General features: G+C 42.3%; 1 protein-coding gene across 1 annotated transcript in view; it reads right to left on the bottom strand.

The window, feature by feature from the left end:
* Positions 1–17,899, bottom strand: part of LOC5567572 (segmentation protein Runt) — a 188,651-nt gene that overhangs the window by 134,299 nt on the left and 36,453 nt on the right. The window contains exon 3 of the mRNA XM_021847310.1: positions 16,452–16,668. Within this exon, the coding sequence (XP_021703002.1) occupies positions 16,452–16,668 (217 nt within the window). The remainder of the gene's footprint in view (positions 1–16,451; positions 16,669–17,899) is intronic.

Genomic DNA, 17,899 nt, shown 5'->3' on the forward strand with positions numbered 1-17,899 from the left:
GTACCTGCCACACGATATACGAATGCGAAAATGACAACTAAGGCGCATACACCCCAACTTATTTTTATGACCGTTATCGGGAGGTCGTAAAAACAAACGGTCGTAAAAAAATCAGGGTTATAGTTATGTTTTTGAAAAATGCAAATGCAGGTTGAGAACTTTCCGAAATGATCATTAAAGTTTTCATATTTTGGTAATACATGGCAACACTGGTCGAATGTTATCAAAAGAGCCAATTATATGGAGGTGTGATAAGCAGATACCAATAAGCAAGTTGAAGGAAGTGTTGCGTGCCATACAGTCCGCCGAAGCACAAATATTCATGTGGCATGCAACACTGTTTAAGAAGAATAAAGAAAAGATCAAAACCATAAGACATTAGCGGAATAGACAAATAGAATGCTTAGCAACATACCAATACTCCTAATCCAGTTTTTCATGAAGGGTTTAAAATTTTGCCATAGCTGGAAAACCTGCTCAAGTAAAATTACGCCACCAGGCAGTGCTAGTTTCATGCACAAACTTTTGTTTTGTGGATATCTCAGGATTCTGACTTCTCAGAAAGGTACTAACTAAGAGATTTGTGAATTTCGCCATCAGGCGGTACTAGTGAGCACGATTTTTTTTGTTGTGCGACTATCTCAGGATCCTGATCACTTAGAAATATGGCGTCTTCAGCAAAGGTGTTCAGTAGCTCATGGGCTATCATTATTAGGGTAAATTGGTCCAAAATGCAACTTTGAGAATTTGTGTCGTTTTCTTGTACTAAGATCCGCATTTGAATGTCATTCGAAGTTTCAACAGTAACTTTACAATATTTGTTAGCTACCATAATAAAAACATTTCCATAATTTGTGCTTCTTTACGTTTTTAAATCGTGTCAAAAAGTTGGTTTACAATTGAGGGTGGTTCAAAATGACCAAATACATGGGGTATTACGCTATTTAGTAAGGATATCAAAGAGTCAGCAATCAAGCTTCTCCATGAGTTTGCTCTGTGGCATGGAAACGCTTATTCGTTAATAAAATTATCAAAAAAGCTTAACACTAAGGTCAAAATTGTTGAATTTCACCAAGATATTATTTGAAAATCTATGAGTTTCTGTCGGAGGGTTGTAGCAGTAACTTTTGGGCATATTTAAAAACCGTTTGGAAAATAACACAAATTGAAACTTTTAAAAAATGATCCAATGAGTCGAGCCATTTTACCCCATCAGTGCGTATCGGACCACGTTCCCTATAGTCAAGAGATTTGAGGTATTTTCCACCAGGCACCACTAGTGAGTTTGAAATTTTTGTTTTGCGGATATCTCAGGATTCTGACCACTTAGAAAGATGGCATCTTCGGCAAAGTTGTTCAGGAGCTTAAGGGCTATCATTATTCAAGTCAAGAAATTCAAGATTTTCCCACCAGGTGACGCTTTGCGGATATCTCAGTATCCTTGGCACTTAGAAAAATAGCGTTGAACTACGCTCTTAGGTTATCCGTGAGCTCCAACACCATTGAATAAGCCTTCTTGAATATAAAACTTATTATTCAATCATAGAGAGTCAACTGATTAAAGCTGTACCTCAGAAGGACTGTGGTGTGGAAGCTTTAGGATAACTTTCAATTGTAGTTGAACGCAAAACTTGATAGAACCTGACTGTACAATAACTAATTACTGAGGCGTCCGATTTGAAAACGGTCTTCGGCAAAGTTGTAGCTGATGAATGTATCTCCCAGTATCAATGTAGCTCTTATCCTCAAGAGCACAGGGGCAAACACTATGACTGATTGAATGAATTGGTTGCTTTTCTCATAGTTATTCCCATATAAACTTAAAAGGGCTTGTGCAGTCTCAATTTTCACCCAAATGAGCTCAAATTTTGGGAGGACACTCAGAATTTGATCTAGAATCGAATGAACGGTGTGGAGCAAAAACGATTTTTTGAACCACTCTACTGTATATGCCTGCATGGATTTTATCCTTTAGTTGAGAAGGCAGCCAAAATCGGTCGACATTTCGTTAGCTCACACAATCTTGGACACAACATCATCAGTCCGAATATAATGCAGTTAATGAGCATGCAAACAACCTCCATCAGATTCCCAACGACTTCTCGGAGGAGTTGGAGATCACAGCTGGAAAACTATCGACCTATTCAAAATCCTCAAAACATATGTAGGCACCAGGTTTCGATAGCATCATGAACTTGGAACTCAAGCACTTGAGTGTCCAGTTCTATGATCACCTTGTGGGGATCTTTGACCAGTGTCACCAGCTAAGCTGTTTCCCATCGTCCTGGAAGTCAGCTAAAGTCGTCCCCATCAGGAAACCTGGCAAAATACTGCGATCGCACTAATTGATCGTGTGATTAAGCTAACGTGTGGGGAAAAACGTGAAGAAGCGCTAAACCAAGCTACGAAAATCCTACGGAAAAATAACTACCCACCGTGGTTTAAAAACAGGGTTAGGAAAAAACGCGCACACAGACACTATAACACAATGGAAGTAGATACTACGTTAGATCAAGCCCACAAATATGTGTCTACGCCGTACATACCGTGCCTGAGTGAAAAGCTTGGGAAAATCTTGCGTAGAAATAACGTGATCTGTCCGCAAAACAAGATCAAAAACACTGTTTTCAGTAAAACTAAGGATCCCATAGCACCAGGGAAGCAGAAGAATGCGGTATACTACATACCATGAGCCTATGCATGCTATAAAACGTTTGACTTTTACTGTGCGCCCTGTTTTCACATCGCCCGTGAGAGAGAGCGAGACAGCACCAACACACGGCGCACAGTAAAAGTCATGAGAACAAAAGAATTTATGGCACGTACAGAGGCTCATGTGGTGTGGCCGATGGGAAAGTCTACATTGGACAGACGGAACGCATGCTGGAATTGAGGATGGCAGAACACAAGAATGACAGCAAAAAGAGGAATCCAAAATCGGGATTAGCAGTGCACACGACCGAAGAAGGCCATGTCTTTGATTTCGAAAAAATGACTGTTTTGGAACGCATCGAGAACCCAGAGACCAGGATGATCGCAGAGGTCTTCTATATCAAAAAGCAGGGACTGTAAACCTGCAACGTGAGTGTGGTAATTTCAAATCCACGTACAATGGTCTATTGGGTAGACTGCGTGGAGAGCCACATACACGGACGACTGAGAGAGGAAACATTGACGAAAATGAAACTGGGTGATGAGCAAGGTGCGCTCGTGCATTGGGGTTTTGGGAAAACCAGTAGTATAGTTTTGACAGACCAAGCTGTAAGGTTGCGTTCAGCATGTTGTAAGTGTTTATGTGAAAATTGAAATGTTCGTTTTATTGTTAAAACAAATTGTAACTGTTAAATAAATGTAATTTTAGACGTCTGATGAGGGCTGAAGTGAAGTAAGCCGAAACGCGTAACGCAAAATATGCTGTTTTTGTCTGTTGTTACCGAGAAAAGCCAATATATAATATAAAATAGAAGTTCACGGTGATCAATTCAACCAATAAAGATCCTTCCTCTCCCAAAAGTTATCGCCCCATCAGCCTTCTCTCAACGTTATCAAATCTTTTCGAAAGGGCAGTTTATCGTCGACTTCTTACTTCTGTTGGGCAAAACAACATGTGGGCCTCATAGCCGTGCGGTTAGTGTCACCAAGGCATTTAGCCGCATCGTGCTAAGAAGTGTAGGTTCGATTCCCGCCGCAGGCCGAAAATCTTGAAGGTTTTAAGGCTAAGTAGCCCGTCATTCGTTTTGGCAACAATGATGAGTTTTCAGCTTGCATTTCAAAGTGATAAAACGCAGTCTTGATAGTTTATATTGACTTGAAAAAGAATCATAGTACGCGCTAACATAGCTTAGCTTAGCTTAGCTTAGACTGACTACACATATCAATGGTTGCTATTCCGTGATTGACCGAGGTCAGTGAAAATGCACAAAGGATCAACTAGAAGATCGGCTGGGATTGGCCTTAATCTTCTTCAGTGTGCATAATTCAGTGCCTCTATTTATACATGATCAATAACGGCGAAGGCCACGTCCTTGCAGTCAGGTGGGATTGGTGGAAGGAATGCTAGTGTGTAACCTTTGCTATTTGGAGACCGTGTTTGCCTCTGCATCTCCACAAAGGTTACTGGGAGGGATGTTTGTTAATGGGGAGGATCGTTGGGTCACAGGATTCACTTTGATAAGCGATTAGACCATGATATATAATTATTTATGAGCTATAAATATGCTTATATTTAAATATAATAATTTCATTTGGTATGAACAATCTATGTAGAGAAAAATTATGCCGACACTTGAGGTGACGAACCTTTCAAAGTTTGTTAAATAAAGTGAACCTTTCGCAAGTCTACACTCGTAGTGTCGAACCATTCAAAGCTTTTTTTTTAATTACAAAAATAAAAGTAAAAGGTAAAAGGTGTTTTGAGAAAAAAAAAATTAGACGTAATGAATCAGAGTTTATGTCGACACTCACAGTGACGAACCTTTCATAGTTTGTTGAAAAATCTTATTTACGTCTCACCGTTGTAACGATTAAAGGTGCAATCATACATATTTTATAGATTAGAAATAGTAGCATGCAACGAGCTCACCAATTGATCCGTCATCCTTGAGCAGCAACAATCCACTTTCAGCTTCACTCGTTTGCTTGGCTATATTAAAACACACAGAGAAAATGGGCGCGCGACCCGAGCGGGAAAACAACTGACGAATGCTCGGGCTTTCTTGACGCACTGCCCAGGAGCAAGCGTCAACGTCGAAAGATCAAAAAGAACTTATCGAACGCCGCACTTTTTCACTTTACTCGACCGACGCGCGACATGTTTGATCCTGCCCTGATCGCCGGCCCACGCAAGAGCAAGCGTCAAGGTCGAAGGATCAAACACAACTAAACTCAAAAGAATCATAGTACGCGCTAACATGCATAAAGTATGCTCATACCTTTTCAGCTGTGTCAGTGCAAAACCAACTGATTTTCTTTGACTCGAAATCGTGACGTGAATTAGCAACAATTTTTTTTTTTTTTAATTTCAAAGTATTGTATATTTTGGTTGAATTTGTTTAAAATAATTAACTTGCAATTAATTACATTTCAACTTGTAGATAAAATTCTAATTCGTTGACGTCTACTACATTATCACAACTATTGATAAAGGTAACGTAATTGATAAAAATTTTTAGAATTTCTAATATTTGATTTCTACTAACAAAGTTTAGATCTGGATGTATTAATTCTTCAAAAGATAGTCGCCTCCGGCCTTGAAGAGCAATCGTTACCAAACGTTGTAGACACGTCCATGCCGCCGTCACTCTTGGGCACTCGCTAAATTTATGCTTGATCGTTTCGGATGTTGCGTTGCAGTGTAAGCAACTCTCGCTGTCCACTCGTCGAATCGTATACCATAGTTGGCGATGCTCATTTTTTTCGTTTGTGAGCAGATACCATCTGCTGCGCTGCGAAGATGTCAGTCTCTTGTTCCCGATGTTATTCCATACATGCTTCCAATTCACTGCTGGGTAACGTGTTTCCACTCGTGGTTGCTCGGTTTGGTTGATGTACAATCGATGAATTTGGTCGGAAGATGGATTTTGCTGAATAAGAGGCGGCAATCGAGGAAATACTTGCAGAATTGTTTTTAGACATGGAGTATTTGTTGGAGGTTGGAGGGGAACTGCTTGAGTGAGGTAGGAGTTGTAGTATGGCATCGAACCGATCTCCTGAATGTGCCTGTTGAGCAGTAGTGCTTCGGATTTTAAAGCTGGAAGCTGGAGTTTTAACCCCCCTTGATCTCGTGGTCGTGCAAGCTGTTGCATTGGAATTCGTGCTGGATGTCCTCTCCATAAAAACGTTCCCATAGTTGCAGTAAGTTTTGCTACGTGGACGGCATTCAAAGGGAGAATTGAGGACAAATACCAGACCTTTGCCGTGATGAAGGTGTTTAGCAGAATTACTTTCTGATGTATAGTGAGTGAACGCAGGGAGTGAAGAAACACCTGTTGTGCTACTTTTCCGACCAACGCATCCCAATTAAGGCTGATCATACGGCGGATAGAGTTGGTAAATACTACACCCAAAATTTTTATTGTGTCATCCGTTCTTAGCCAATCAACTTGTATGGGGTTTCCATTTACGAAACCAACATCAATGGAAGTTGTCTTATTCAGGTTTAATAGTGCTCCAGATATACTTCCGAAGCGATTGAATATATTGCGCATGGCTTCTATGGTGTTGGCAGATGAAGCGATAACACTAATGTCGTCGGCATATGCAACGATCAAGTCATTTCCACAAACACGTTCTAGTGAGGAAAGTAGAGGGTGTAGGTAAAGCACGAACAGGTGCATGGAGATTGGGTCCCCTTGTCGCACCGATCGTTCGATGGGGAACGCTGCCGTCAAATGCCCATTTATTAAAAGACGAGAGTTAGACATGGATGAGATTCGAGAGAGCAGATCTACGAATTGGGGATTGAAACCGAGAGTGCGCATGTTGTTAAACAGAAATGAGTGTCTTACCCGGTCGAAGGCGTGATCCAAATCAAAGCTCAAGAGCTTCCCTCTCTGTTTTCGGGCTGTGAGCTGAGCAATCCTGTCTTTCAAAGCCAGCGTGGCTTGGAAGATGTTTCTGTGATCGTTCGAGCATTTTTGTGAGTTGCTGAGGATTCGATGGGCACTCATTATTTTTTCGAGACGCATTTTCAAAATACGGGAGAGTAACTTGTAATCGAAATTGAGGAGGGAGATCGGTCGGTACGAACCGACAGTGTTGCCACGTCCCCTCTTTTTAACTAGAACGATGACACCGTCAACGAACTTCGATGGAAAATTAGATGCTAGAGCATCGTTTAGAACGAGGTTCAGCTCCCGATGAATCACATCAAAAGCCCGATGGAAAAACTCCTTCGGAAGTCCATCCGGTCCGGAGCATTTTTTTGACGAACTTGTTTTGATCGCGGTCCATATATCCGCCGTAGAAATCTCATCCATACACGCATTATTTATGGCATCATCATTTGGAATGATCCGGTCACACTGGAAGTCGTTTTGTTGATCTATTGCTCTGTTTGGTTCGGAGTACAATTCGGAGAAGTATCGGTGCATATGTTGTTGGATAGCTTGCGAACCTTGGATGGCCTCTCCTCGCTCACAATCAATGTTTGTTATTACCGTGCGTTTTCTTCTCCTATCGCCAAGCTGGAAAACAGAGATGGGCTCTCCGGCTACCAGATGCTCGTTTATTCTCACGAAGGCATGTGAGAAATTTCGTTGCAAGGAGAGCATTTCCCCTTTGAGACGGTTGATTATTGTCAACATTGCTGGATTCTGGTAGTAGCTATTGTAGGCTTGTTGCAAGCGATCATGGAGTGCTTGCTGCGCGTGATGAAACTCCTCGAAAGTTTGTTTCGATTTCCATTTGAAGAAGCTAGAAATTTTCGGTTTACCGTATTCTAGCCACCAGTCGATCCAGTTTCGATAGTACCGTTTCTGACGAGTCCAGAATTGCCATCGTACCTGGAGCTCCGCAAGGTTGTCTTCGGTGAGCAAGTGCGGACGAAGCGACCAGAATCCTCTCCCTTGCGCTTGTCCGAGATGAGGTAAACAGACACGGAGAGAGACAGCCATGTGATCACTAAACGAACATGCGTGTGTATGCACTGCTCGTAGTTGCTCGCACAGCCCACCGCTAACGTAGATGCGATCTAAACGTGAGGATGAGTTCGCAGTAATATAAGTACGGCCAGCATCTCTGGAACGTAATTTCAGCCAAACATCGTGCAGTTGTAGTTGTTGGATAGCGGCTTGGAGGGAAGGGCTCATGTTGTGTCCCGTCGAGTCGCACTGCCGCAAAACGCAGTTGAAGTCACCCGCCAAAACAATATGTTCAGTAAGGTGACGAAGATAGTAGGCGATCGTATTATTGAAGAAGCGTTCTCGTTGAGCTCGGAGAGCCGTTCCCGATGGTGCATATACACAGCAAAGAGTGGTGTCTTGAACGCGCACAGCCACTAGCCGACCATCCAAGCTTTTTTCTGTATGAGAAAATTGGATGTGTTCCTTCAAGGCGATTGCAGTGCCTCTCCGTTTGTGGTCTACGTTGGCTATAACGTTGTAGCCTGGAAGAGTGAGTTGTTCACTTTCCACCTCCTGCATAAACAGAATATCGATGTCGGTTGTGCGAATGAATGTTCTTAGCGCATTGATTTTAGTAGGGTTCGTGATGGTGTTCACGTTAACCGTCGCAATGTTATAGCTGGTGAAGATGGTAGCTTAAACAAGGGGATCTGCGTTTGGAGCGTCATCGGCATCATCACACCGCATCTTTTTGCCGGCTGGTCGTTTGTGTGATGATCTACTAGAGGTCGACGAATCGGTTTCGTTGCCATCCGTTTTCTTTCCAGAACGGCGCGTTACTCTTGTCCATGAGTCTTCCTTTTCGGTTTGCTGTGTGTTCGGCGGTGGTGGGCAGTCGTTATTTTTCTGCACCACATTTGCCGGAGGGGGCATCATACCACTGGTAGATGGCTCGTTAGCTGTCGTTTCAGGTACCAGCTTTTGCTGTTTTGAGGAGATGGGTTTCGGAACGAGCGGTTTTGTCCCGAGCTGCTTCGGTGCAGGAGGCTTGCGAGCAGATTGGAGGTTTTTTGTGACGTCAGCGTATGACGTGTTGCTTGCTGCGAGTTTTTGCAGCAGCAGTTTTTTATTCTGCACGCAGGAAATACCGTTGTGCGCTGACTCGTTGCAATATCTGCAAATGTGTTGCTGGCCAAAAAAAGACACCATAGTCGTTTCGCCGTCAATATTGACGTAGGATGCAATGTTTTTCTTGACAATCATCCTCACGATGCGGACGCCGGATGGGAGCCCGCGGAAGAAGTGTTTTTCGTCCCATAACTCCTCTCGAATAGAGAGTGTCTCTCCGTAAGCGCTCAGAAAGCTAACGATTTTGTCGTTGGTGACATCCTCGGATAGGTTGTACAGTTTGACGTCAACCGCCCCGTCCTCCATCACCAAGCGAAGCTTGTACGATTTCCCGTCAACGGTCAATTCGTGTTTGTTGTCGTTGTTCTCCACGGCTTTTTGTGCTACCTCTAGGCTAGCGGCTTTGACAAAAGCGACTCCGAGATTGCGGCTGTATTGGACCCGCAGCACTTCTTCTCGCTTCAGACCGAGCGTCTCGCCTACGAAACGGTGAACCGCTTCAGATGACGGCATTTTCGGTACATTCGCATAATCAATGCGGAATGTGTTCTCGCGGCGTTTAATCGCGGACATAGCGCGGCGGCGTTTGAAACGCGACGCGAAAACTCACGGTGATTACTTATCGCGGTATATACTTCGAAAAAGAAAAGATCAAGGATAGCCGGTGAATGGCTCCCGCAGACGACAGCGATACAGAGATACGACTGTTCAGCTCGGAAGTTGAGCACTAACTGAATCATCAACGACGCATACAAATTTCAATGACGGCCTACTTCGCCTTAAGGCCTGTACACACAGAAGTTAAACAACACGAATTTATTTCCATGAGCCTATATGACTATAAATGTTGTTCATAAACTTTTGAGAGATCACAAGTTACGCTTGTAGATCTGAAAGCCTGATTCTCACTGAGTTCTTGGCTGATCTAAAACACCACGGTATTAGAATATAGCTGAAACAGCTTACCCAAGCTTTATAAAACAACTTTTGTTTGTGGTTTATCTGATATTTATCTACGAAATATTCCCTGTAAATTAAATTCCCTTGAGGCAAATATTTTTTGTTTTTTAATTAAGGTGCATTCATGTCAGAGAGGCAAATAAAGTTTTCCATATAAAATCTTTGGAAGAATTTCTTGAAAAACTCAATTTAGCATCTTTGCAAGATTCTTAAAAAAATATACAGTCAGCCCTCCATGAGTCGATATTGAAGGGACCATCGACTCATGGAAATATGGAGTCATGGATCAGCAATGCTATGGAAAGCTGTTTGAGGGGACCATCATAGTAACCATGAAATTTGATTTGTAGTATGGTTCCATGAGTCGATATCGAGTAATGGAACATCGACTCATGGAAGTTTAACTGTAGAGAAATCTCTAAAAAAACTTCATAGTTTACCAGGAAATAGTTGATAAAAAACGTCATGTTTCATACAAAACATATGAAATCTCATTAAAAGAAGGTGCAAAGATTGTCAAAACCTTAAAGGTCTTTTGACTACCCCCACGGATTATAATCCTGGCTCCGCCCATGGCTAGCAAAAGAACGAGCCGTACTAGTAAATTTACACAGTAGATGTAGGTTTTACCGGTTTCCCAAGGCTGGAGATCCACTGCAACTGCATTCCCCTTCACAATAACAGAGATCCACATGGGCAAACGTAATCGTACCTCCCGTGGGATACCAATGCAATGAACGGTTCACCAAGCAGTAGCACCCGGCCCGAAGAAATCATGATTGAGATATCAGTTTAATGCGAATAATTTTACCATGTAATTAAATTAGATTGATTTTGATTAATGTGTAATTAATTCCAAGAATCCGGAAGCATTTGCTCCCAATCCAAAGGGTTTCGTAATGGGAGATGTGCCGTCTGTAGCATCACACTTGCAGCAAGCAGGCTCTACGCCCTACGAACATCATCGGGAGGATTATCAATCTTGTTATTGTCTGACCTCTCACGTGGAAGGAAGGGTCGTTATCGCTGCAGTTGCATGCATTCAATCCCCCAACAGCAGAGGAGTGCTAATGAGATTCCTGTTCGGTGCGCTTCGGTAACTCACATGAGCCTAATTGATTTCCGATGCGTTTGTGGGGCGAGACGAGTGTGGAGATTTTTAATTCTCGTTTAAATCACCTTGAGAGTTTAGGTTGATGAACGCTAAAGTGGGTAATGCATTTCTTGCTGGGCTGATGGTACAGTCAGGTCTCCTATTAGACACATGGTTGGGGGGCGTAATAGGAATCTACGTTATAGGAGACCCAGGGCTTATGGGATTTCATCACTTTGGGGGTGTCGTTGAATATCTCGTATGCCAAAAGCGATAGCACAGTACTGTCTTCGGTGAAGTTTCAGTGCTAAGTACGATCTACATTTAGGAGTTGAGGATCATCCTTTTAGTTGAGAACTTGGCCGGTAGGGGCGCTTTTTCTAATTTGCACTATATGAACCATGAGAGATAAGAATGCAAAATTTTGTAACATATGATATCTCTGAATCCTGATGTTTTGGAAGGTTGGTGTCTTCGGTAGAGTTGTTCAGTAGCTCAAGGACTGACATGTGGTGGTCATTCTGATACGGAATTTCGCCACCAGGCGGCGCTAGTTGGCATGGAATTTTTGTTTTGCGCATAGCTCAGTTGCCTGACCACTTACAAAGATGGCGTCTTCGGCAAAGTTGATCAGTATCACAATCGCTAACATTATTTGAGCCGAAAGTTTCGAAATTTTGCCACTAGGTGGCGCTAGTGAGCAATGAATTTTTGTTTTGCGCATAGCTCAGTAGCCTGACCACTTAGAAAGATGACGTTTTCGGCAAAGTTACTCAGTATCACAAGGACTAACACTATTTGAGCCGAAAGTTTCGAAATTTTGCCACTAGGCGGCGCTAGTAAGGAAGGAATTTTTATTTCGTGGATAGCTCAGTAGTCTGACCACTTAGAAAGATGGCGTTTTCGGCAAAGTTGCTCAGTATCACAAGGGCTAACATTATTTGAGCCGAAAGTTTCGAAATTTGCCACTAGGCGGCGCTAGTGAGCAAGGAATTTTTATTTCGTGGATAGCTCAGTAGTCTGACCACTTAGAAAGTTGGCGTCTTCGGCAAAGTTGCTCAGTATCACAAGGGCTAACATTATTTGAGCCGAAAGTTTCGAAATTTTGCCACAAGGCGGCACTTGTGAGCATGGAATTTTTGTGTTTCGCATAGCTCAGTAGCCCGACCGCTTAGAAAGTTGGCGTCTTCGACAAAGTTGCTCAGTATCACAAAGGCTAACATTATTTGAGCCGAAAGTTTCGAAATTTTGCCACTAGGCGGCGCTAGTGAGCGAAGAATTTTTGTTTTGCGGATAGCTCAGTAGCCTGACCAAAGTTGTTCAGTATGACACTAGGCTATCGATTTTCCTCGCATTGTCACGTTTTAGTAAAAGTGCCTGGAGAAAACTATATACATTATTTTTTACAATCGGATAAAAGTATTTTCGACGGATTGGGAGAATTTTTTATCAATAATTTGATATGAGAATGAGTGAGGATCCGTTTATTACTCAAATATGTGATCGTTAGCTTTTCATATGAACCATAGAAAAAAATATGTATGTTGATTTTTATTTCGTCATTGCATAAACTTCATATCTTGAACATTTTCCAAGGTATGGATTGGATAGAAATGAAGTTAGGTTGGAATGTCAGTCATTACTAATAAATTGGGAAATCCATTCGCTAACAATCTTAATGAGATAACTATGACGGGGCCCAGATAGCCGTAGCGGTAAACGCGCAGCTATTCAGCATGACCATGCTGAGGGACGTGGGTTCGAATCCCGCTGGTCGAGGATATTTTCGTAAAGGAAATTTTCTCGATTCCCAGGGCATAGAGTATCATCGTACCTGCCACACGATATACACATGCAAAAATGGTCAATCGGCAAAGAAAGCTCTCAGTTAATAACTGTGGAAGTGCTCATAAGAACACTAATCTGAGAAGCAGGCTTTGTCCCAGTTGGCCCAGAAGATGACTGGCCTTATCTCTTTAGTTACACGACACTCTTGTTTGAATATTTTAAAAATATAAACCTTCTTGTTCATAACGATAATTCAATCTTATAAAAAAAAACTTTTTCTACGTAGACATATAAAATCTCGAAACTTTCGGCTCAAATAATGTTAGCCCTTGTGATACTGAGCAACTTTGCCGAAGACGCCATCTTTCTAAGTGGTCAGGCTACTGAGCTATCCTCAAAACAAAAATTCCATGCTCACTAGCGCCGCCTTGTGGCATAATCTCGAAACTTTCGGCCCAAATAATGTTAGCCCTTGTGATACTGAGCAACTTTGCCGAAGACGCCTTTTTTGTAAGTGGTCGGGCTACTAAGCTATGCACAAAACAAAAATTATTTGCTCAATAGCGCCGCCAAGTGGCAAAATTTCGAAACTTTCGGCTCCAATAATGTTAGCCCTTGTGATACAGAGCAACTTTGCTGAAGACGCCATCGTTCTAAGTGGTCAGGCTACTGAGCTATGCGCAAAACAAAAAATCTTGGCTCACTAGCGCCGCCTAGTGGCAAAATTTCGAAACTTTGTCGAAGACGCCATCGTTCTAAGTGGTCAGGCTACTGAGCTATCCACGAAACAAAAATTTCGAAACTTTCGGCTCAAATAATGTTAGCCCTTGTGATACTGAGCAACTTTGCCGAAGACGCCATCTTTCTAAGTGGTCAGGCTACTGAGCTATGCGCAAAACAAAAATTCTTTGCTCACTAGGCCGCCTAGTGGCAAAATTTTAAAACTTTCGGCTCAAATAATGTTAGCCCTTGTGATACTGAGCAACTTTGCTGAAGACGCCATCTTTGTAAGTGATCAGGCTACTGAGCTATGCGCAAAACAAAAATTCCATGCTCACAAGCGCCGTCTAGTGGCAAAATTTTGAAACTTTCGGCTCCAATAATGTTAGCCCTTGTGATACTGAGCAACTTTGCCGAAGACACCATCTTTCTAAGTGGTCAGGCTACTGAGCTATGCGCAAAACAAAAATTCCATGCTCACTAGCGCCACCTAGTGGCAAAATTTCGAAACTTTCGGCTCAAATAATGTTAGCCCTTGTGATACTGAGCAACTTTGTCGAAAACACCATCTTTCTAAGTGGTCAGGCTACTGAGCTATGCGCAAAACAAAAATTCTTTGCTCACAAGCGCCACCTAGTGGCAAAATTTCAAAACTTTCGGCTCAAATAATGTTAGCCCTTGTGATACAGAGCAACTTTGCCGAAGACGCCTTTTTTGTAAGTGGTCGGGCTACTAAGCTATGCACAAAACAAAAATTATTTGCTCAATAGCGCCGCCAAGTGGCAAAATTTCGAAACTTTCGGCTCCAATAATGTTAGCCCTTGTGATACTGATCAACTTTGTTGAAGACGCCTTCGTTCTAAGTGGTCAGGCAACTGAGCTATGCGCAAAACAAAAAATCTTGGCTCACTAGCGCCGCCTAGTGGCAAAATTTCGAAACTTTGTCGAAGACGCCATCGTTCTAAGTGGTCAGGCTACTGAGCTATCCACGAAACAAAAAATATTTGCTCACTAGCGCCGCCTAGTGGCATAATTTCGAAACTTTCGGCTCAAATAATGTTAGCCCTTGTGATACTGAGCAACTTTGCCGAAGACGCCATCTTTCTAAGTGGTCAGGCTACTGAGCTATGCGCAAAACAAAAATTCTTTGCTCACTAGGCCGCCTAGTGGCAAAATTTTAAAACTTTCGGCTCAAATAATGTTAGCCCTTGTGATACTGAGCAACTTTGCTGAAGACGCCATCTTTGTAAGTGATCAGGCTACTGAGCTATGCGCAAAACAAAAATTCCATGCTCACAAGCGCCGTCTAGTGGCAAAATTTTGAAACTTTCGGCTCAAATAATGTTAGCCCTTGTGATACTGAGCAACTTTGTCGAAAACGCCATCTTTCTAAGTGGTCAGGCTACTGAGCTATGCGCAAAACAAAAATTCTTTGCTCACAAGCGCCACCTAGTGGCAAAATTTCGAAACTTTCGGCTCAAATAATGTTAGCCCTTGTGATACTGATCAACTTTGCCGAAGACGCCATCTTTCTAAGTGGTCAGGCAACTGAGCTATGCACAAAACAAAAATTCCATGCCCACTAGCGCCGCCTGGTGGCGTAATTCCGTATCAGAATGACCACCACATGTCAGCCCTTGAGCTACTGAACAACTCTTCCGAAGACACCAACCTTCCAAAACATTAGAATTCAGAGATATCATATGTTACAAAATTTTGCATTCTTATCCCTCATGGTTCATATAGTGCAAATCAGAAAAAGCGCCCCTACCGGCCAAGTTCTCAACTAAAAGGATGATCCTCAACTCCTAAAGGTAGATCGTACTTAGTACTGAAACTTCGCCGAAGACAGTACTGTACTATCACTTTTGGCATACGAGATATTCAACGACACCCCCAAAGTGATGAAATCCCATAAGCCCTGGGTCTCCTATAACGTTCTGGTGTGTCTTATAGGAGTGAGCGTAATAGGAGTGCACGTTATAGGAATGCGTTTAATAGGAGACCCGACTGTATTTAGCCCATCATTTGAGCCATGATAACTTTACCACCCTCACTCTTGAATATTTTTACACAGAGAATGTATTAAAATCACCAGTTTTGGGTTAGCTACAAACCATTGCCATCTTTGTCTCTACAGTTATTCAATGTTTTCGATGTTAGTGTTTTAGGAGAAGCTTTATCAAAGTTGGTGTTCTACGCAGGTAAACATATTTAAATTTAATTTTATACCAGTGAATGATGTATGGATCAAGTTTTCAGCGCAAGTGAATGTACGTTTCTCGTTTCCTTGAAAATGTGAAGTGTGGCTTATTTTCATATTAACATTTAAAGCATATCAAAACTAAGCATTTAGTGATGAAATCTGTTTGTACTACCAATGTTCTTAACCAAACTGTATAATGTATAATGCTCAGTGTGCTATTCACAATACTTCCATGGCTTTTCGCAAAATGCACACCAAACTTCAAAAAATGTACGAGGGAGAAAATAATTAAAATTTAAACAATCAAGAATCCCTGTCGACTTTGCAGACTTCTCGGAAATGCCACTTGCCAACCTTCGCATTCAATTATTACGCATGTCCCTAGGGGGGAAAACCCGCCAAGAACGACCAGCTACTTATTGCTCATTGTCTAATTGTCCCGCAAAGAAGCTGCTCATTTTCGCCTACTTTCTTGAGATGCGTCTTCTTACAGTCAAGTAGATTTAAAGCAAAAAAAAAAGTACAACATCGAAAAGGGAGCGGAAACAGCATTGTTTTTTCACGGTATGGTTGGTTCGTTCGGTAGTCCGCTGGATGCATAAAGGAAAAAAAAAGTTTTAATTCCCGGAAATTAAAATTAAGAACGCTCTAGGAGCCGACCTGACAAGCCGAAAAAAGAAGCTACAGTTAACAATTTATAATCCCTTGTTTAGCGCCGGGGAAAGTCAGACAGATTTAAACGGAAGCGAAAAAAAATCGGCATAATAGAAAAGGGGCGAAATTAAAGTGGAACGATCCAGTGAAAGGAATAATGAAAGTGATAATCTCTGTTGGCATCTGGAAAGCCATAAATTTTGATGGAGAATTTAAATGAGGGGCGTTGAAAATCTTTCCCAGTGTAACCCTTCCTGGTGTTTTGCCAGCATTTATTGTTAATCCCCTTAATCCCTCTAATAAATCGTCACATAGATGGATGATGAAAAGTTCCACTCACCTCTTCCACTGCGGCCAACGAACCGGAGATCGTTGAACTTTGCCACCTGATTCTTCATAATGGCCGTGCAGTTTCGAAGCTCCCCGCAGAAATTCTCGTCATTGCCTGCCATCACAGTAACCATCGTGCCATCGCCAACGTCTCCAAGGGCAACCACTTTGAAGGCCACGGGCAGTGTCTTGTTCGATCGCCAGTGATTCGGAAGGACGGTGCAAACCTGAGGAAGAAATTCAAGTTCAATGGGATTTTTTGGAACTGAAGGGCAGTTGCTAGGGCAGAAGTTAACGGTGCAATTAGGTGCTCATTAAAGGTTAAAGGCCTACAGCATGATGGAAAATTTACGCACATGTAAGCATTAAGGGGTCAATTATATTTATTTATTTATTTATTTGCTCCATCTTCAGTAAAATAGTGGTTATCACGCCCAATGGTATGGGTGCCCTAGTGTAGATGTAGTTGTGAACCTTAGAGGAAAACAATATGCACTCTGTCTCGAAAAACACCCAGAATCCGGGTATACATTTTTCAAATTGGGTAATATTTCCATATGCATTTTGATGAGTCTGGAAAGCGTGTGCAAGTAGAGTTACATATTTCTTAGGAGCACATAAATGTACTGACGAGCCTCCAACCAAACCGTCTCTCAGCTCATCGGAATCCTAGTGTGCTGCGCTAGCCGGAGGCTCACGAAAATTCTAAAAGCGCGCGCAAGGCGGTGTGCTCCCGGGGAGACTCGTCTCATGCGCTGCTCGGCGCCACGGCTCGCCATCGGTATCCAAGTTGTGAAACAACTGCTTAGTAACGAAGAGCCTCTACAACTATTTTCGCCTCAATATGCAGGTGTCTAGATGGCCTACATGAAATGGTCAAAGACTCGCGATCCAAGAGCTACAATTTCGATCCTCGTTGAAAACTTTTGTAATCACTTCAATTATTGCGCTGACTTTTAAACAGCACATGTGACGGAGCGCATGAGACCGCAGTGAGACACATCTCAAGAAAAATGAGGCGCACCGAAAAGGGTCTCACAATGTACAGCGCGCCCGTGCGCTTGCAAGCAATGAGGCTCCTGCACCTAAGGCTACAGCACGTGCGCAGTAACTCTATGTGCAAGTTTCTTTGAGGAAAACAAAAACAAACTGTGTATGACGAGCGTATGCTAGTCTACGTGTGTTCAAATGTCACTAAGCTCTATACTGCACAGACTGATGCCTCAATTTAATTTGTTCATAACCTACTACAAATAACATATACTACAACACAAAATTGGCATCGTATAAATTCGATACAAAAATCATACAATTCAACAAAAATAATTAAAAACTCAGTACAAAACAAACAAAGCATTTGACATAACAGAGCCAAGTCGATCAAGCTAACTCGACTGGAGTCCCTGGCGACCAAAAAAATCGCTCGGCTTGGATTTGTCACTCGAGTTTATTAACGGT

Source organism: Aedes aegypti, chromosome 1 (assembly GCF_002204515.2).
Source record: "Aedes aegypti strain LVP_AGWG chromosome 1, AaegL5.0 Primary Assembly, whole genome shotgun sequence".
Taxonomy (NCBI): domain Eukaryota; kingdom Metazoa; phylum Arthropoda; class Insecta; order Diptera; family Culicidae; genus Aedes; species Aedes aegypti.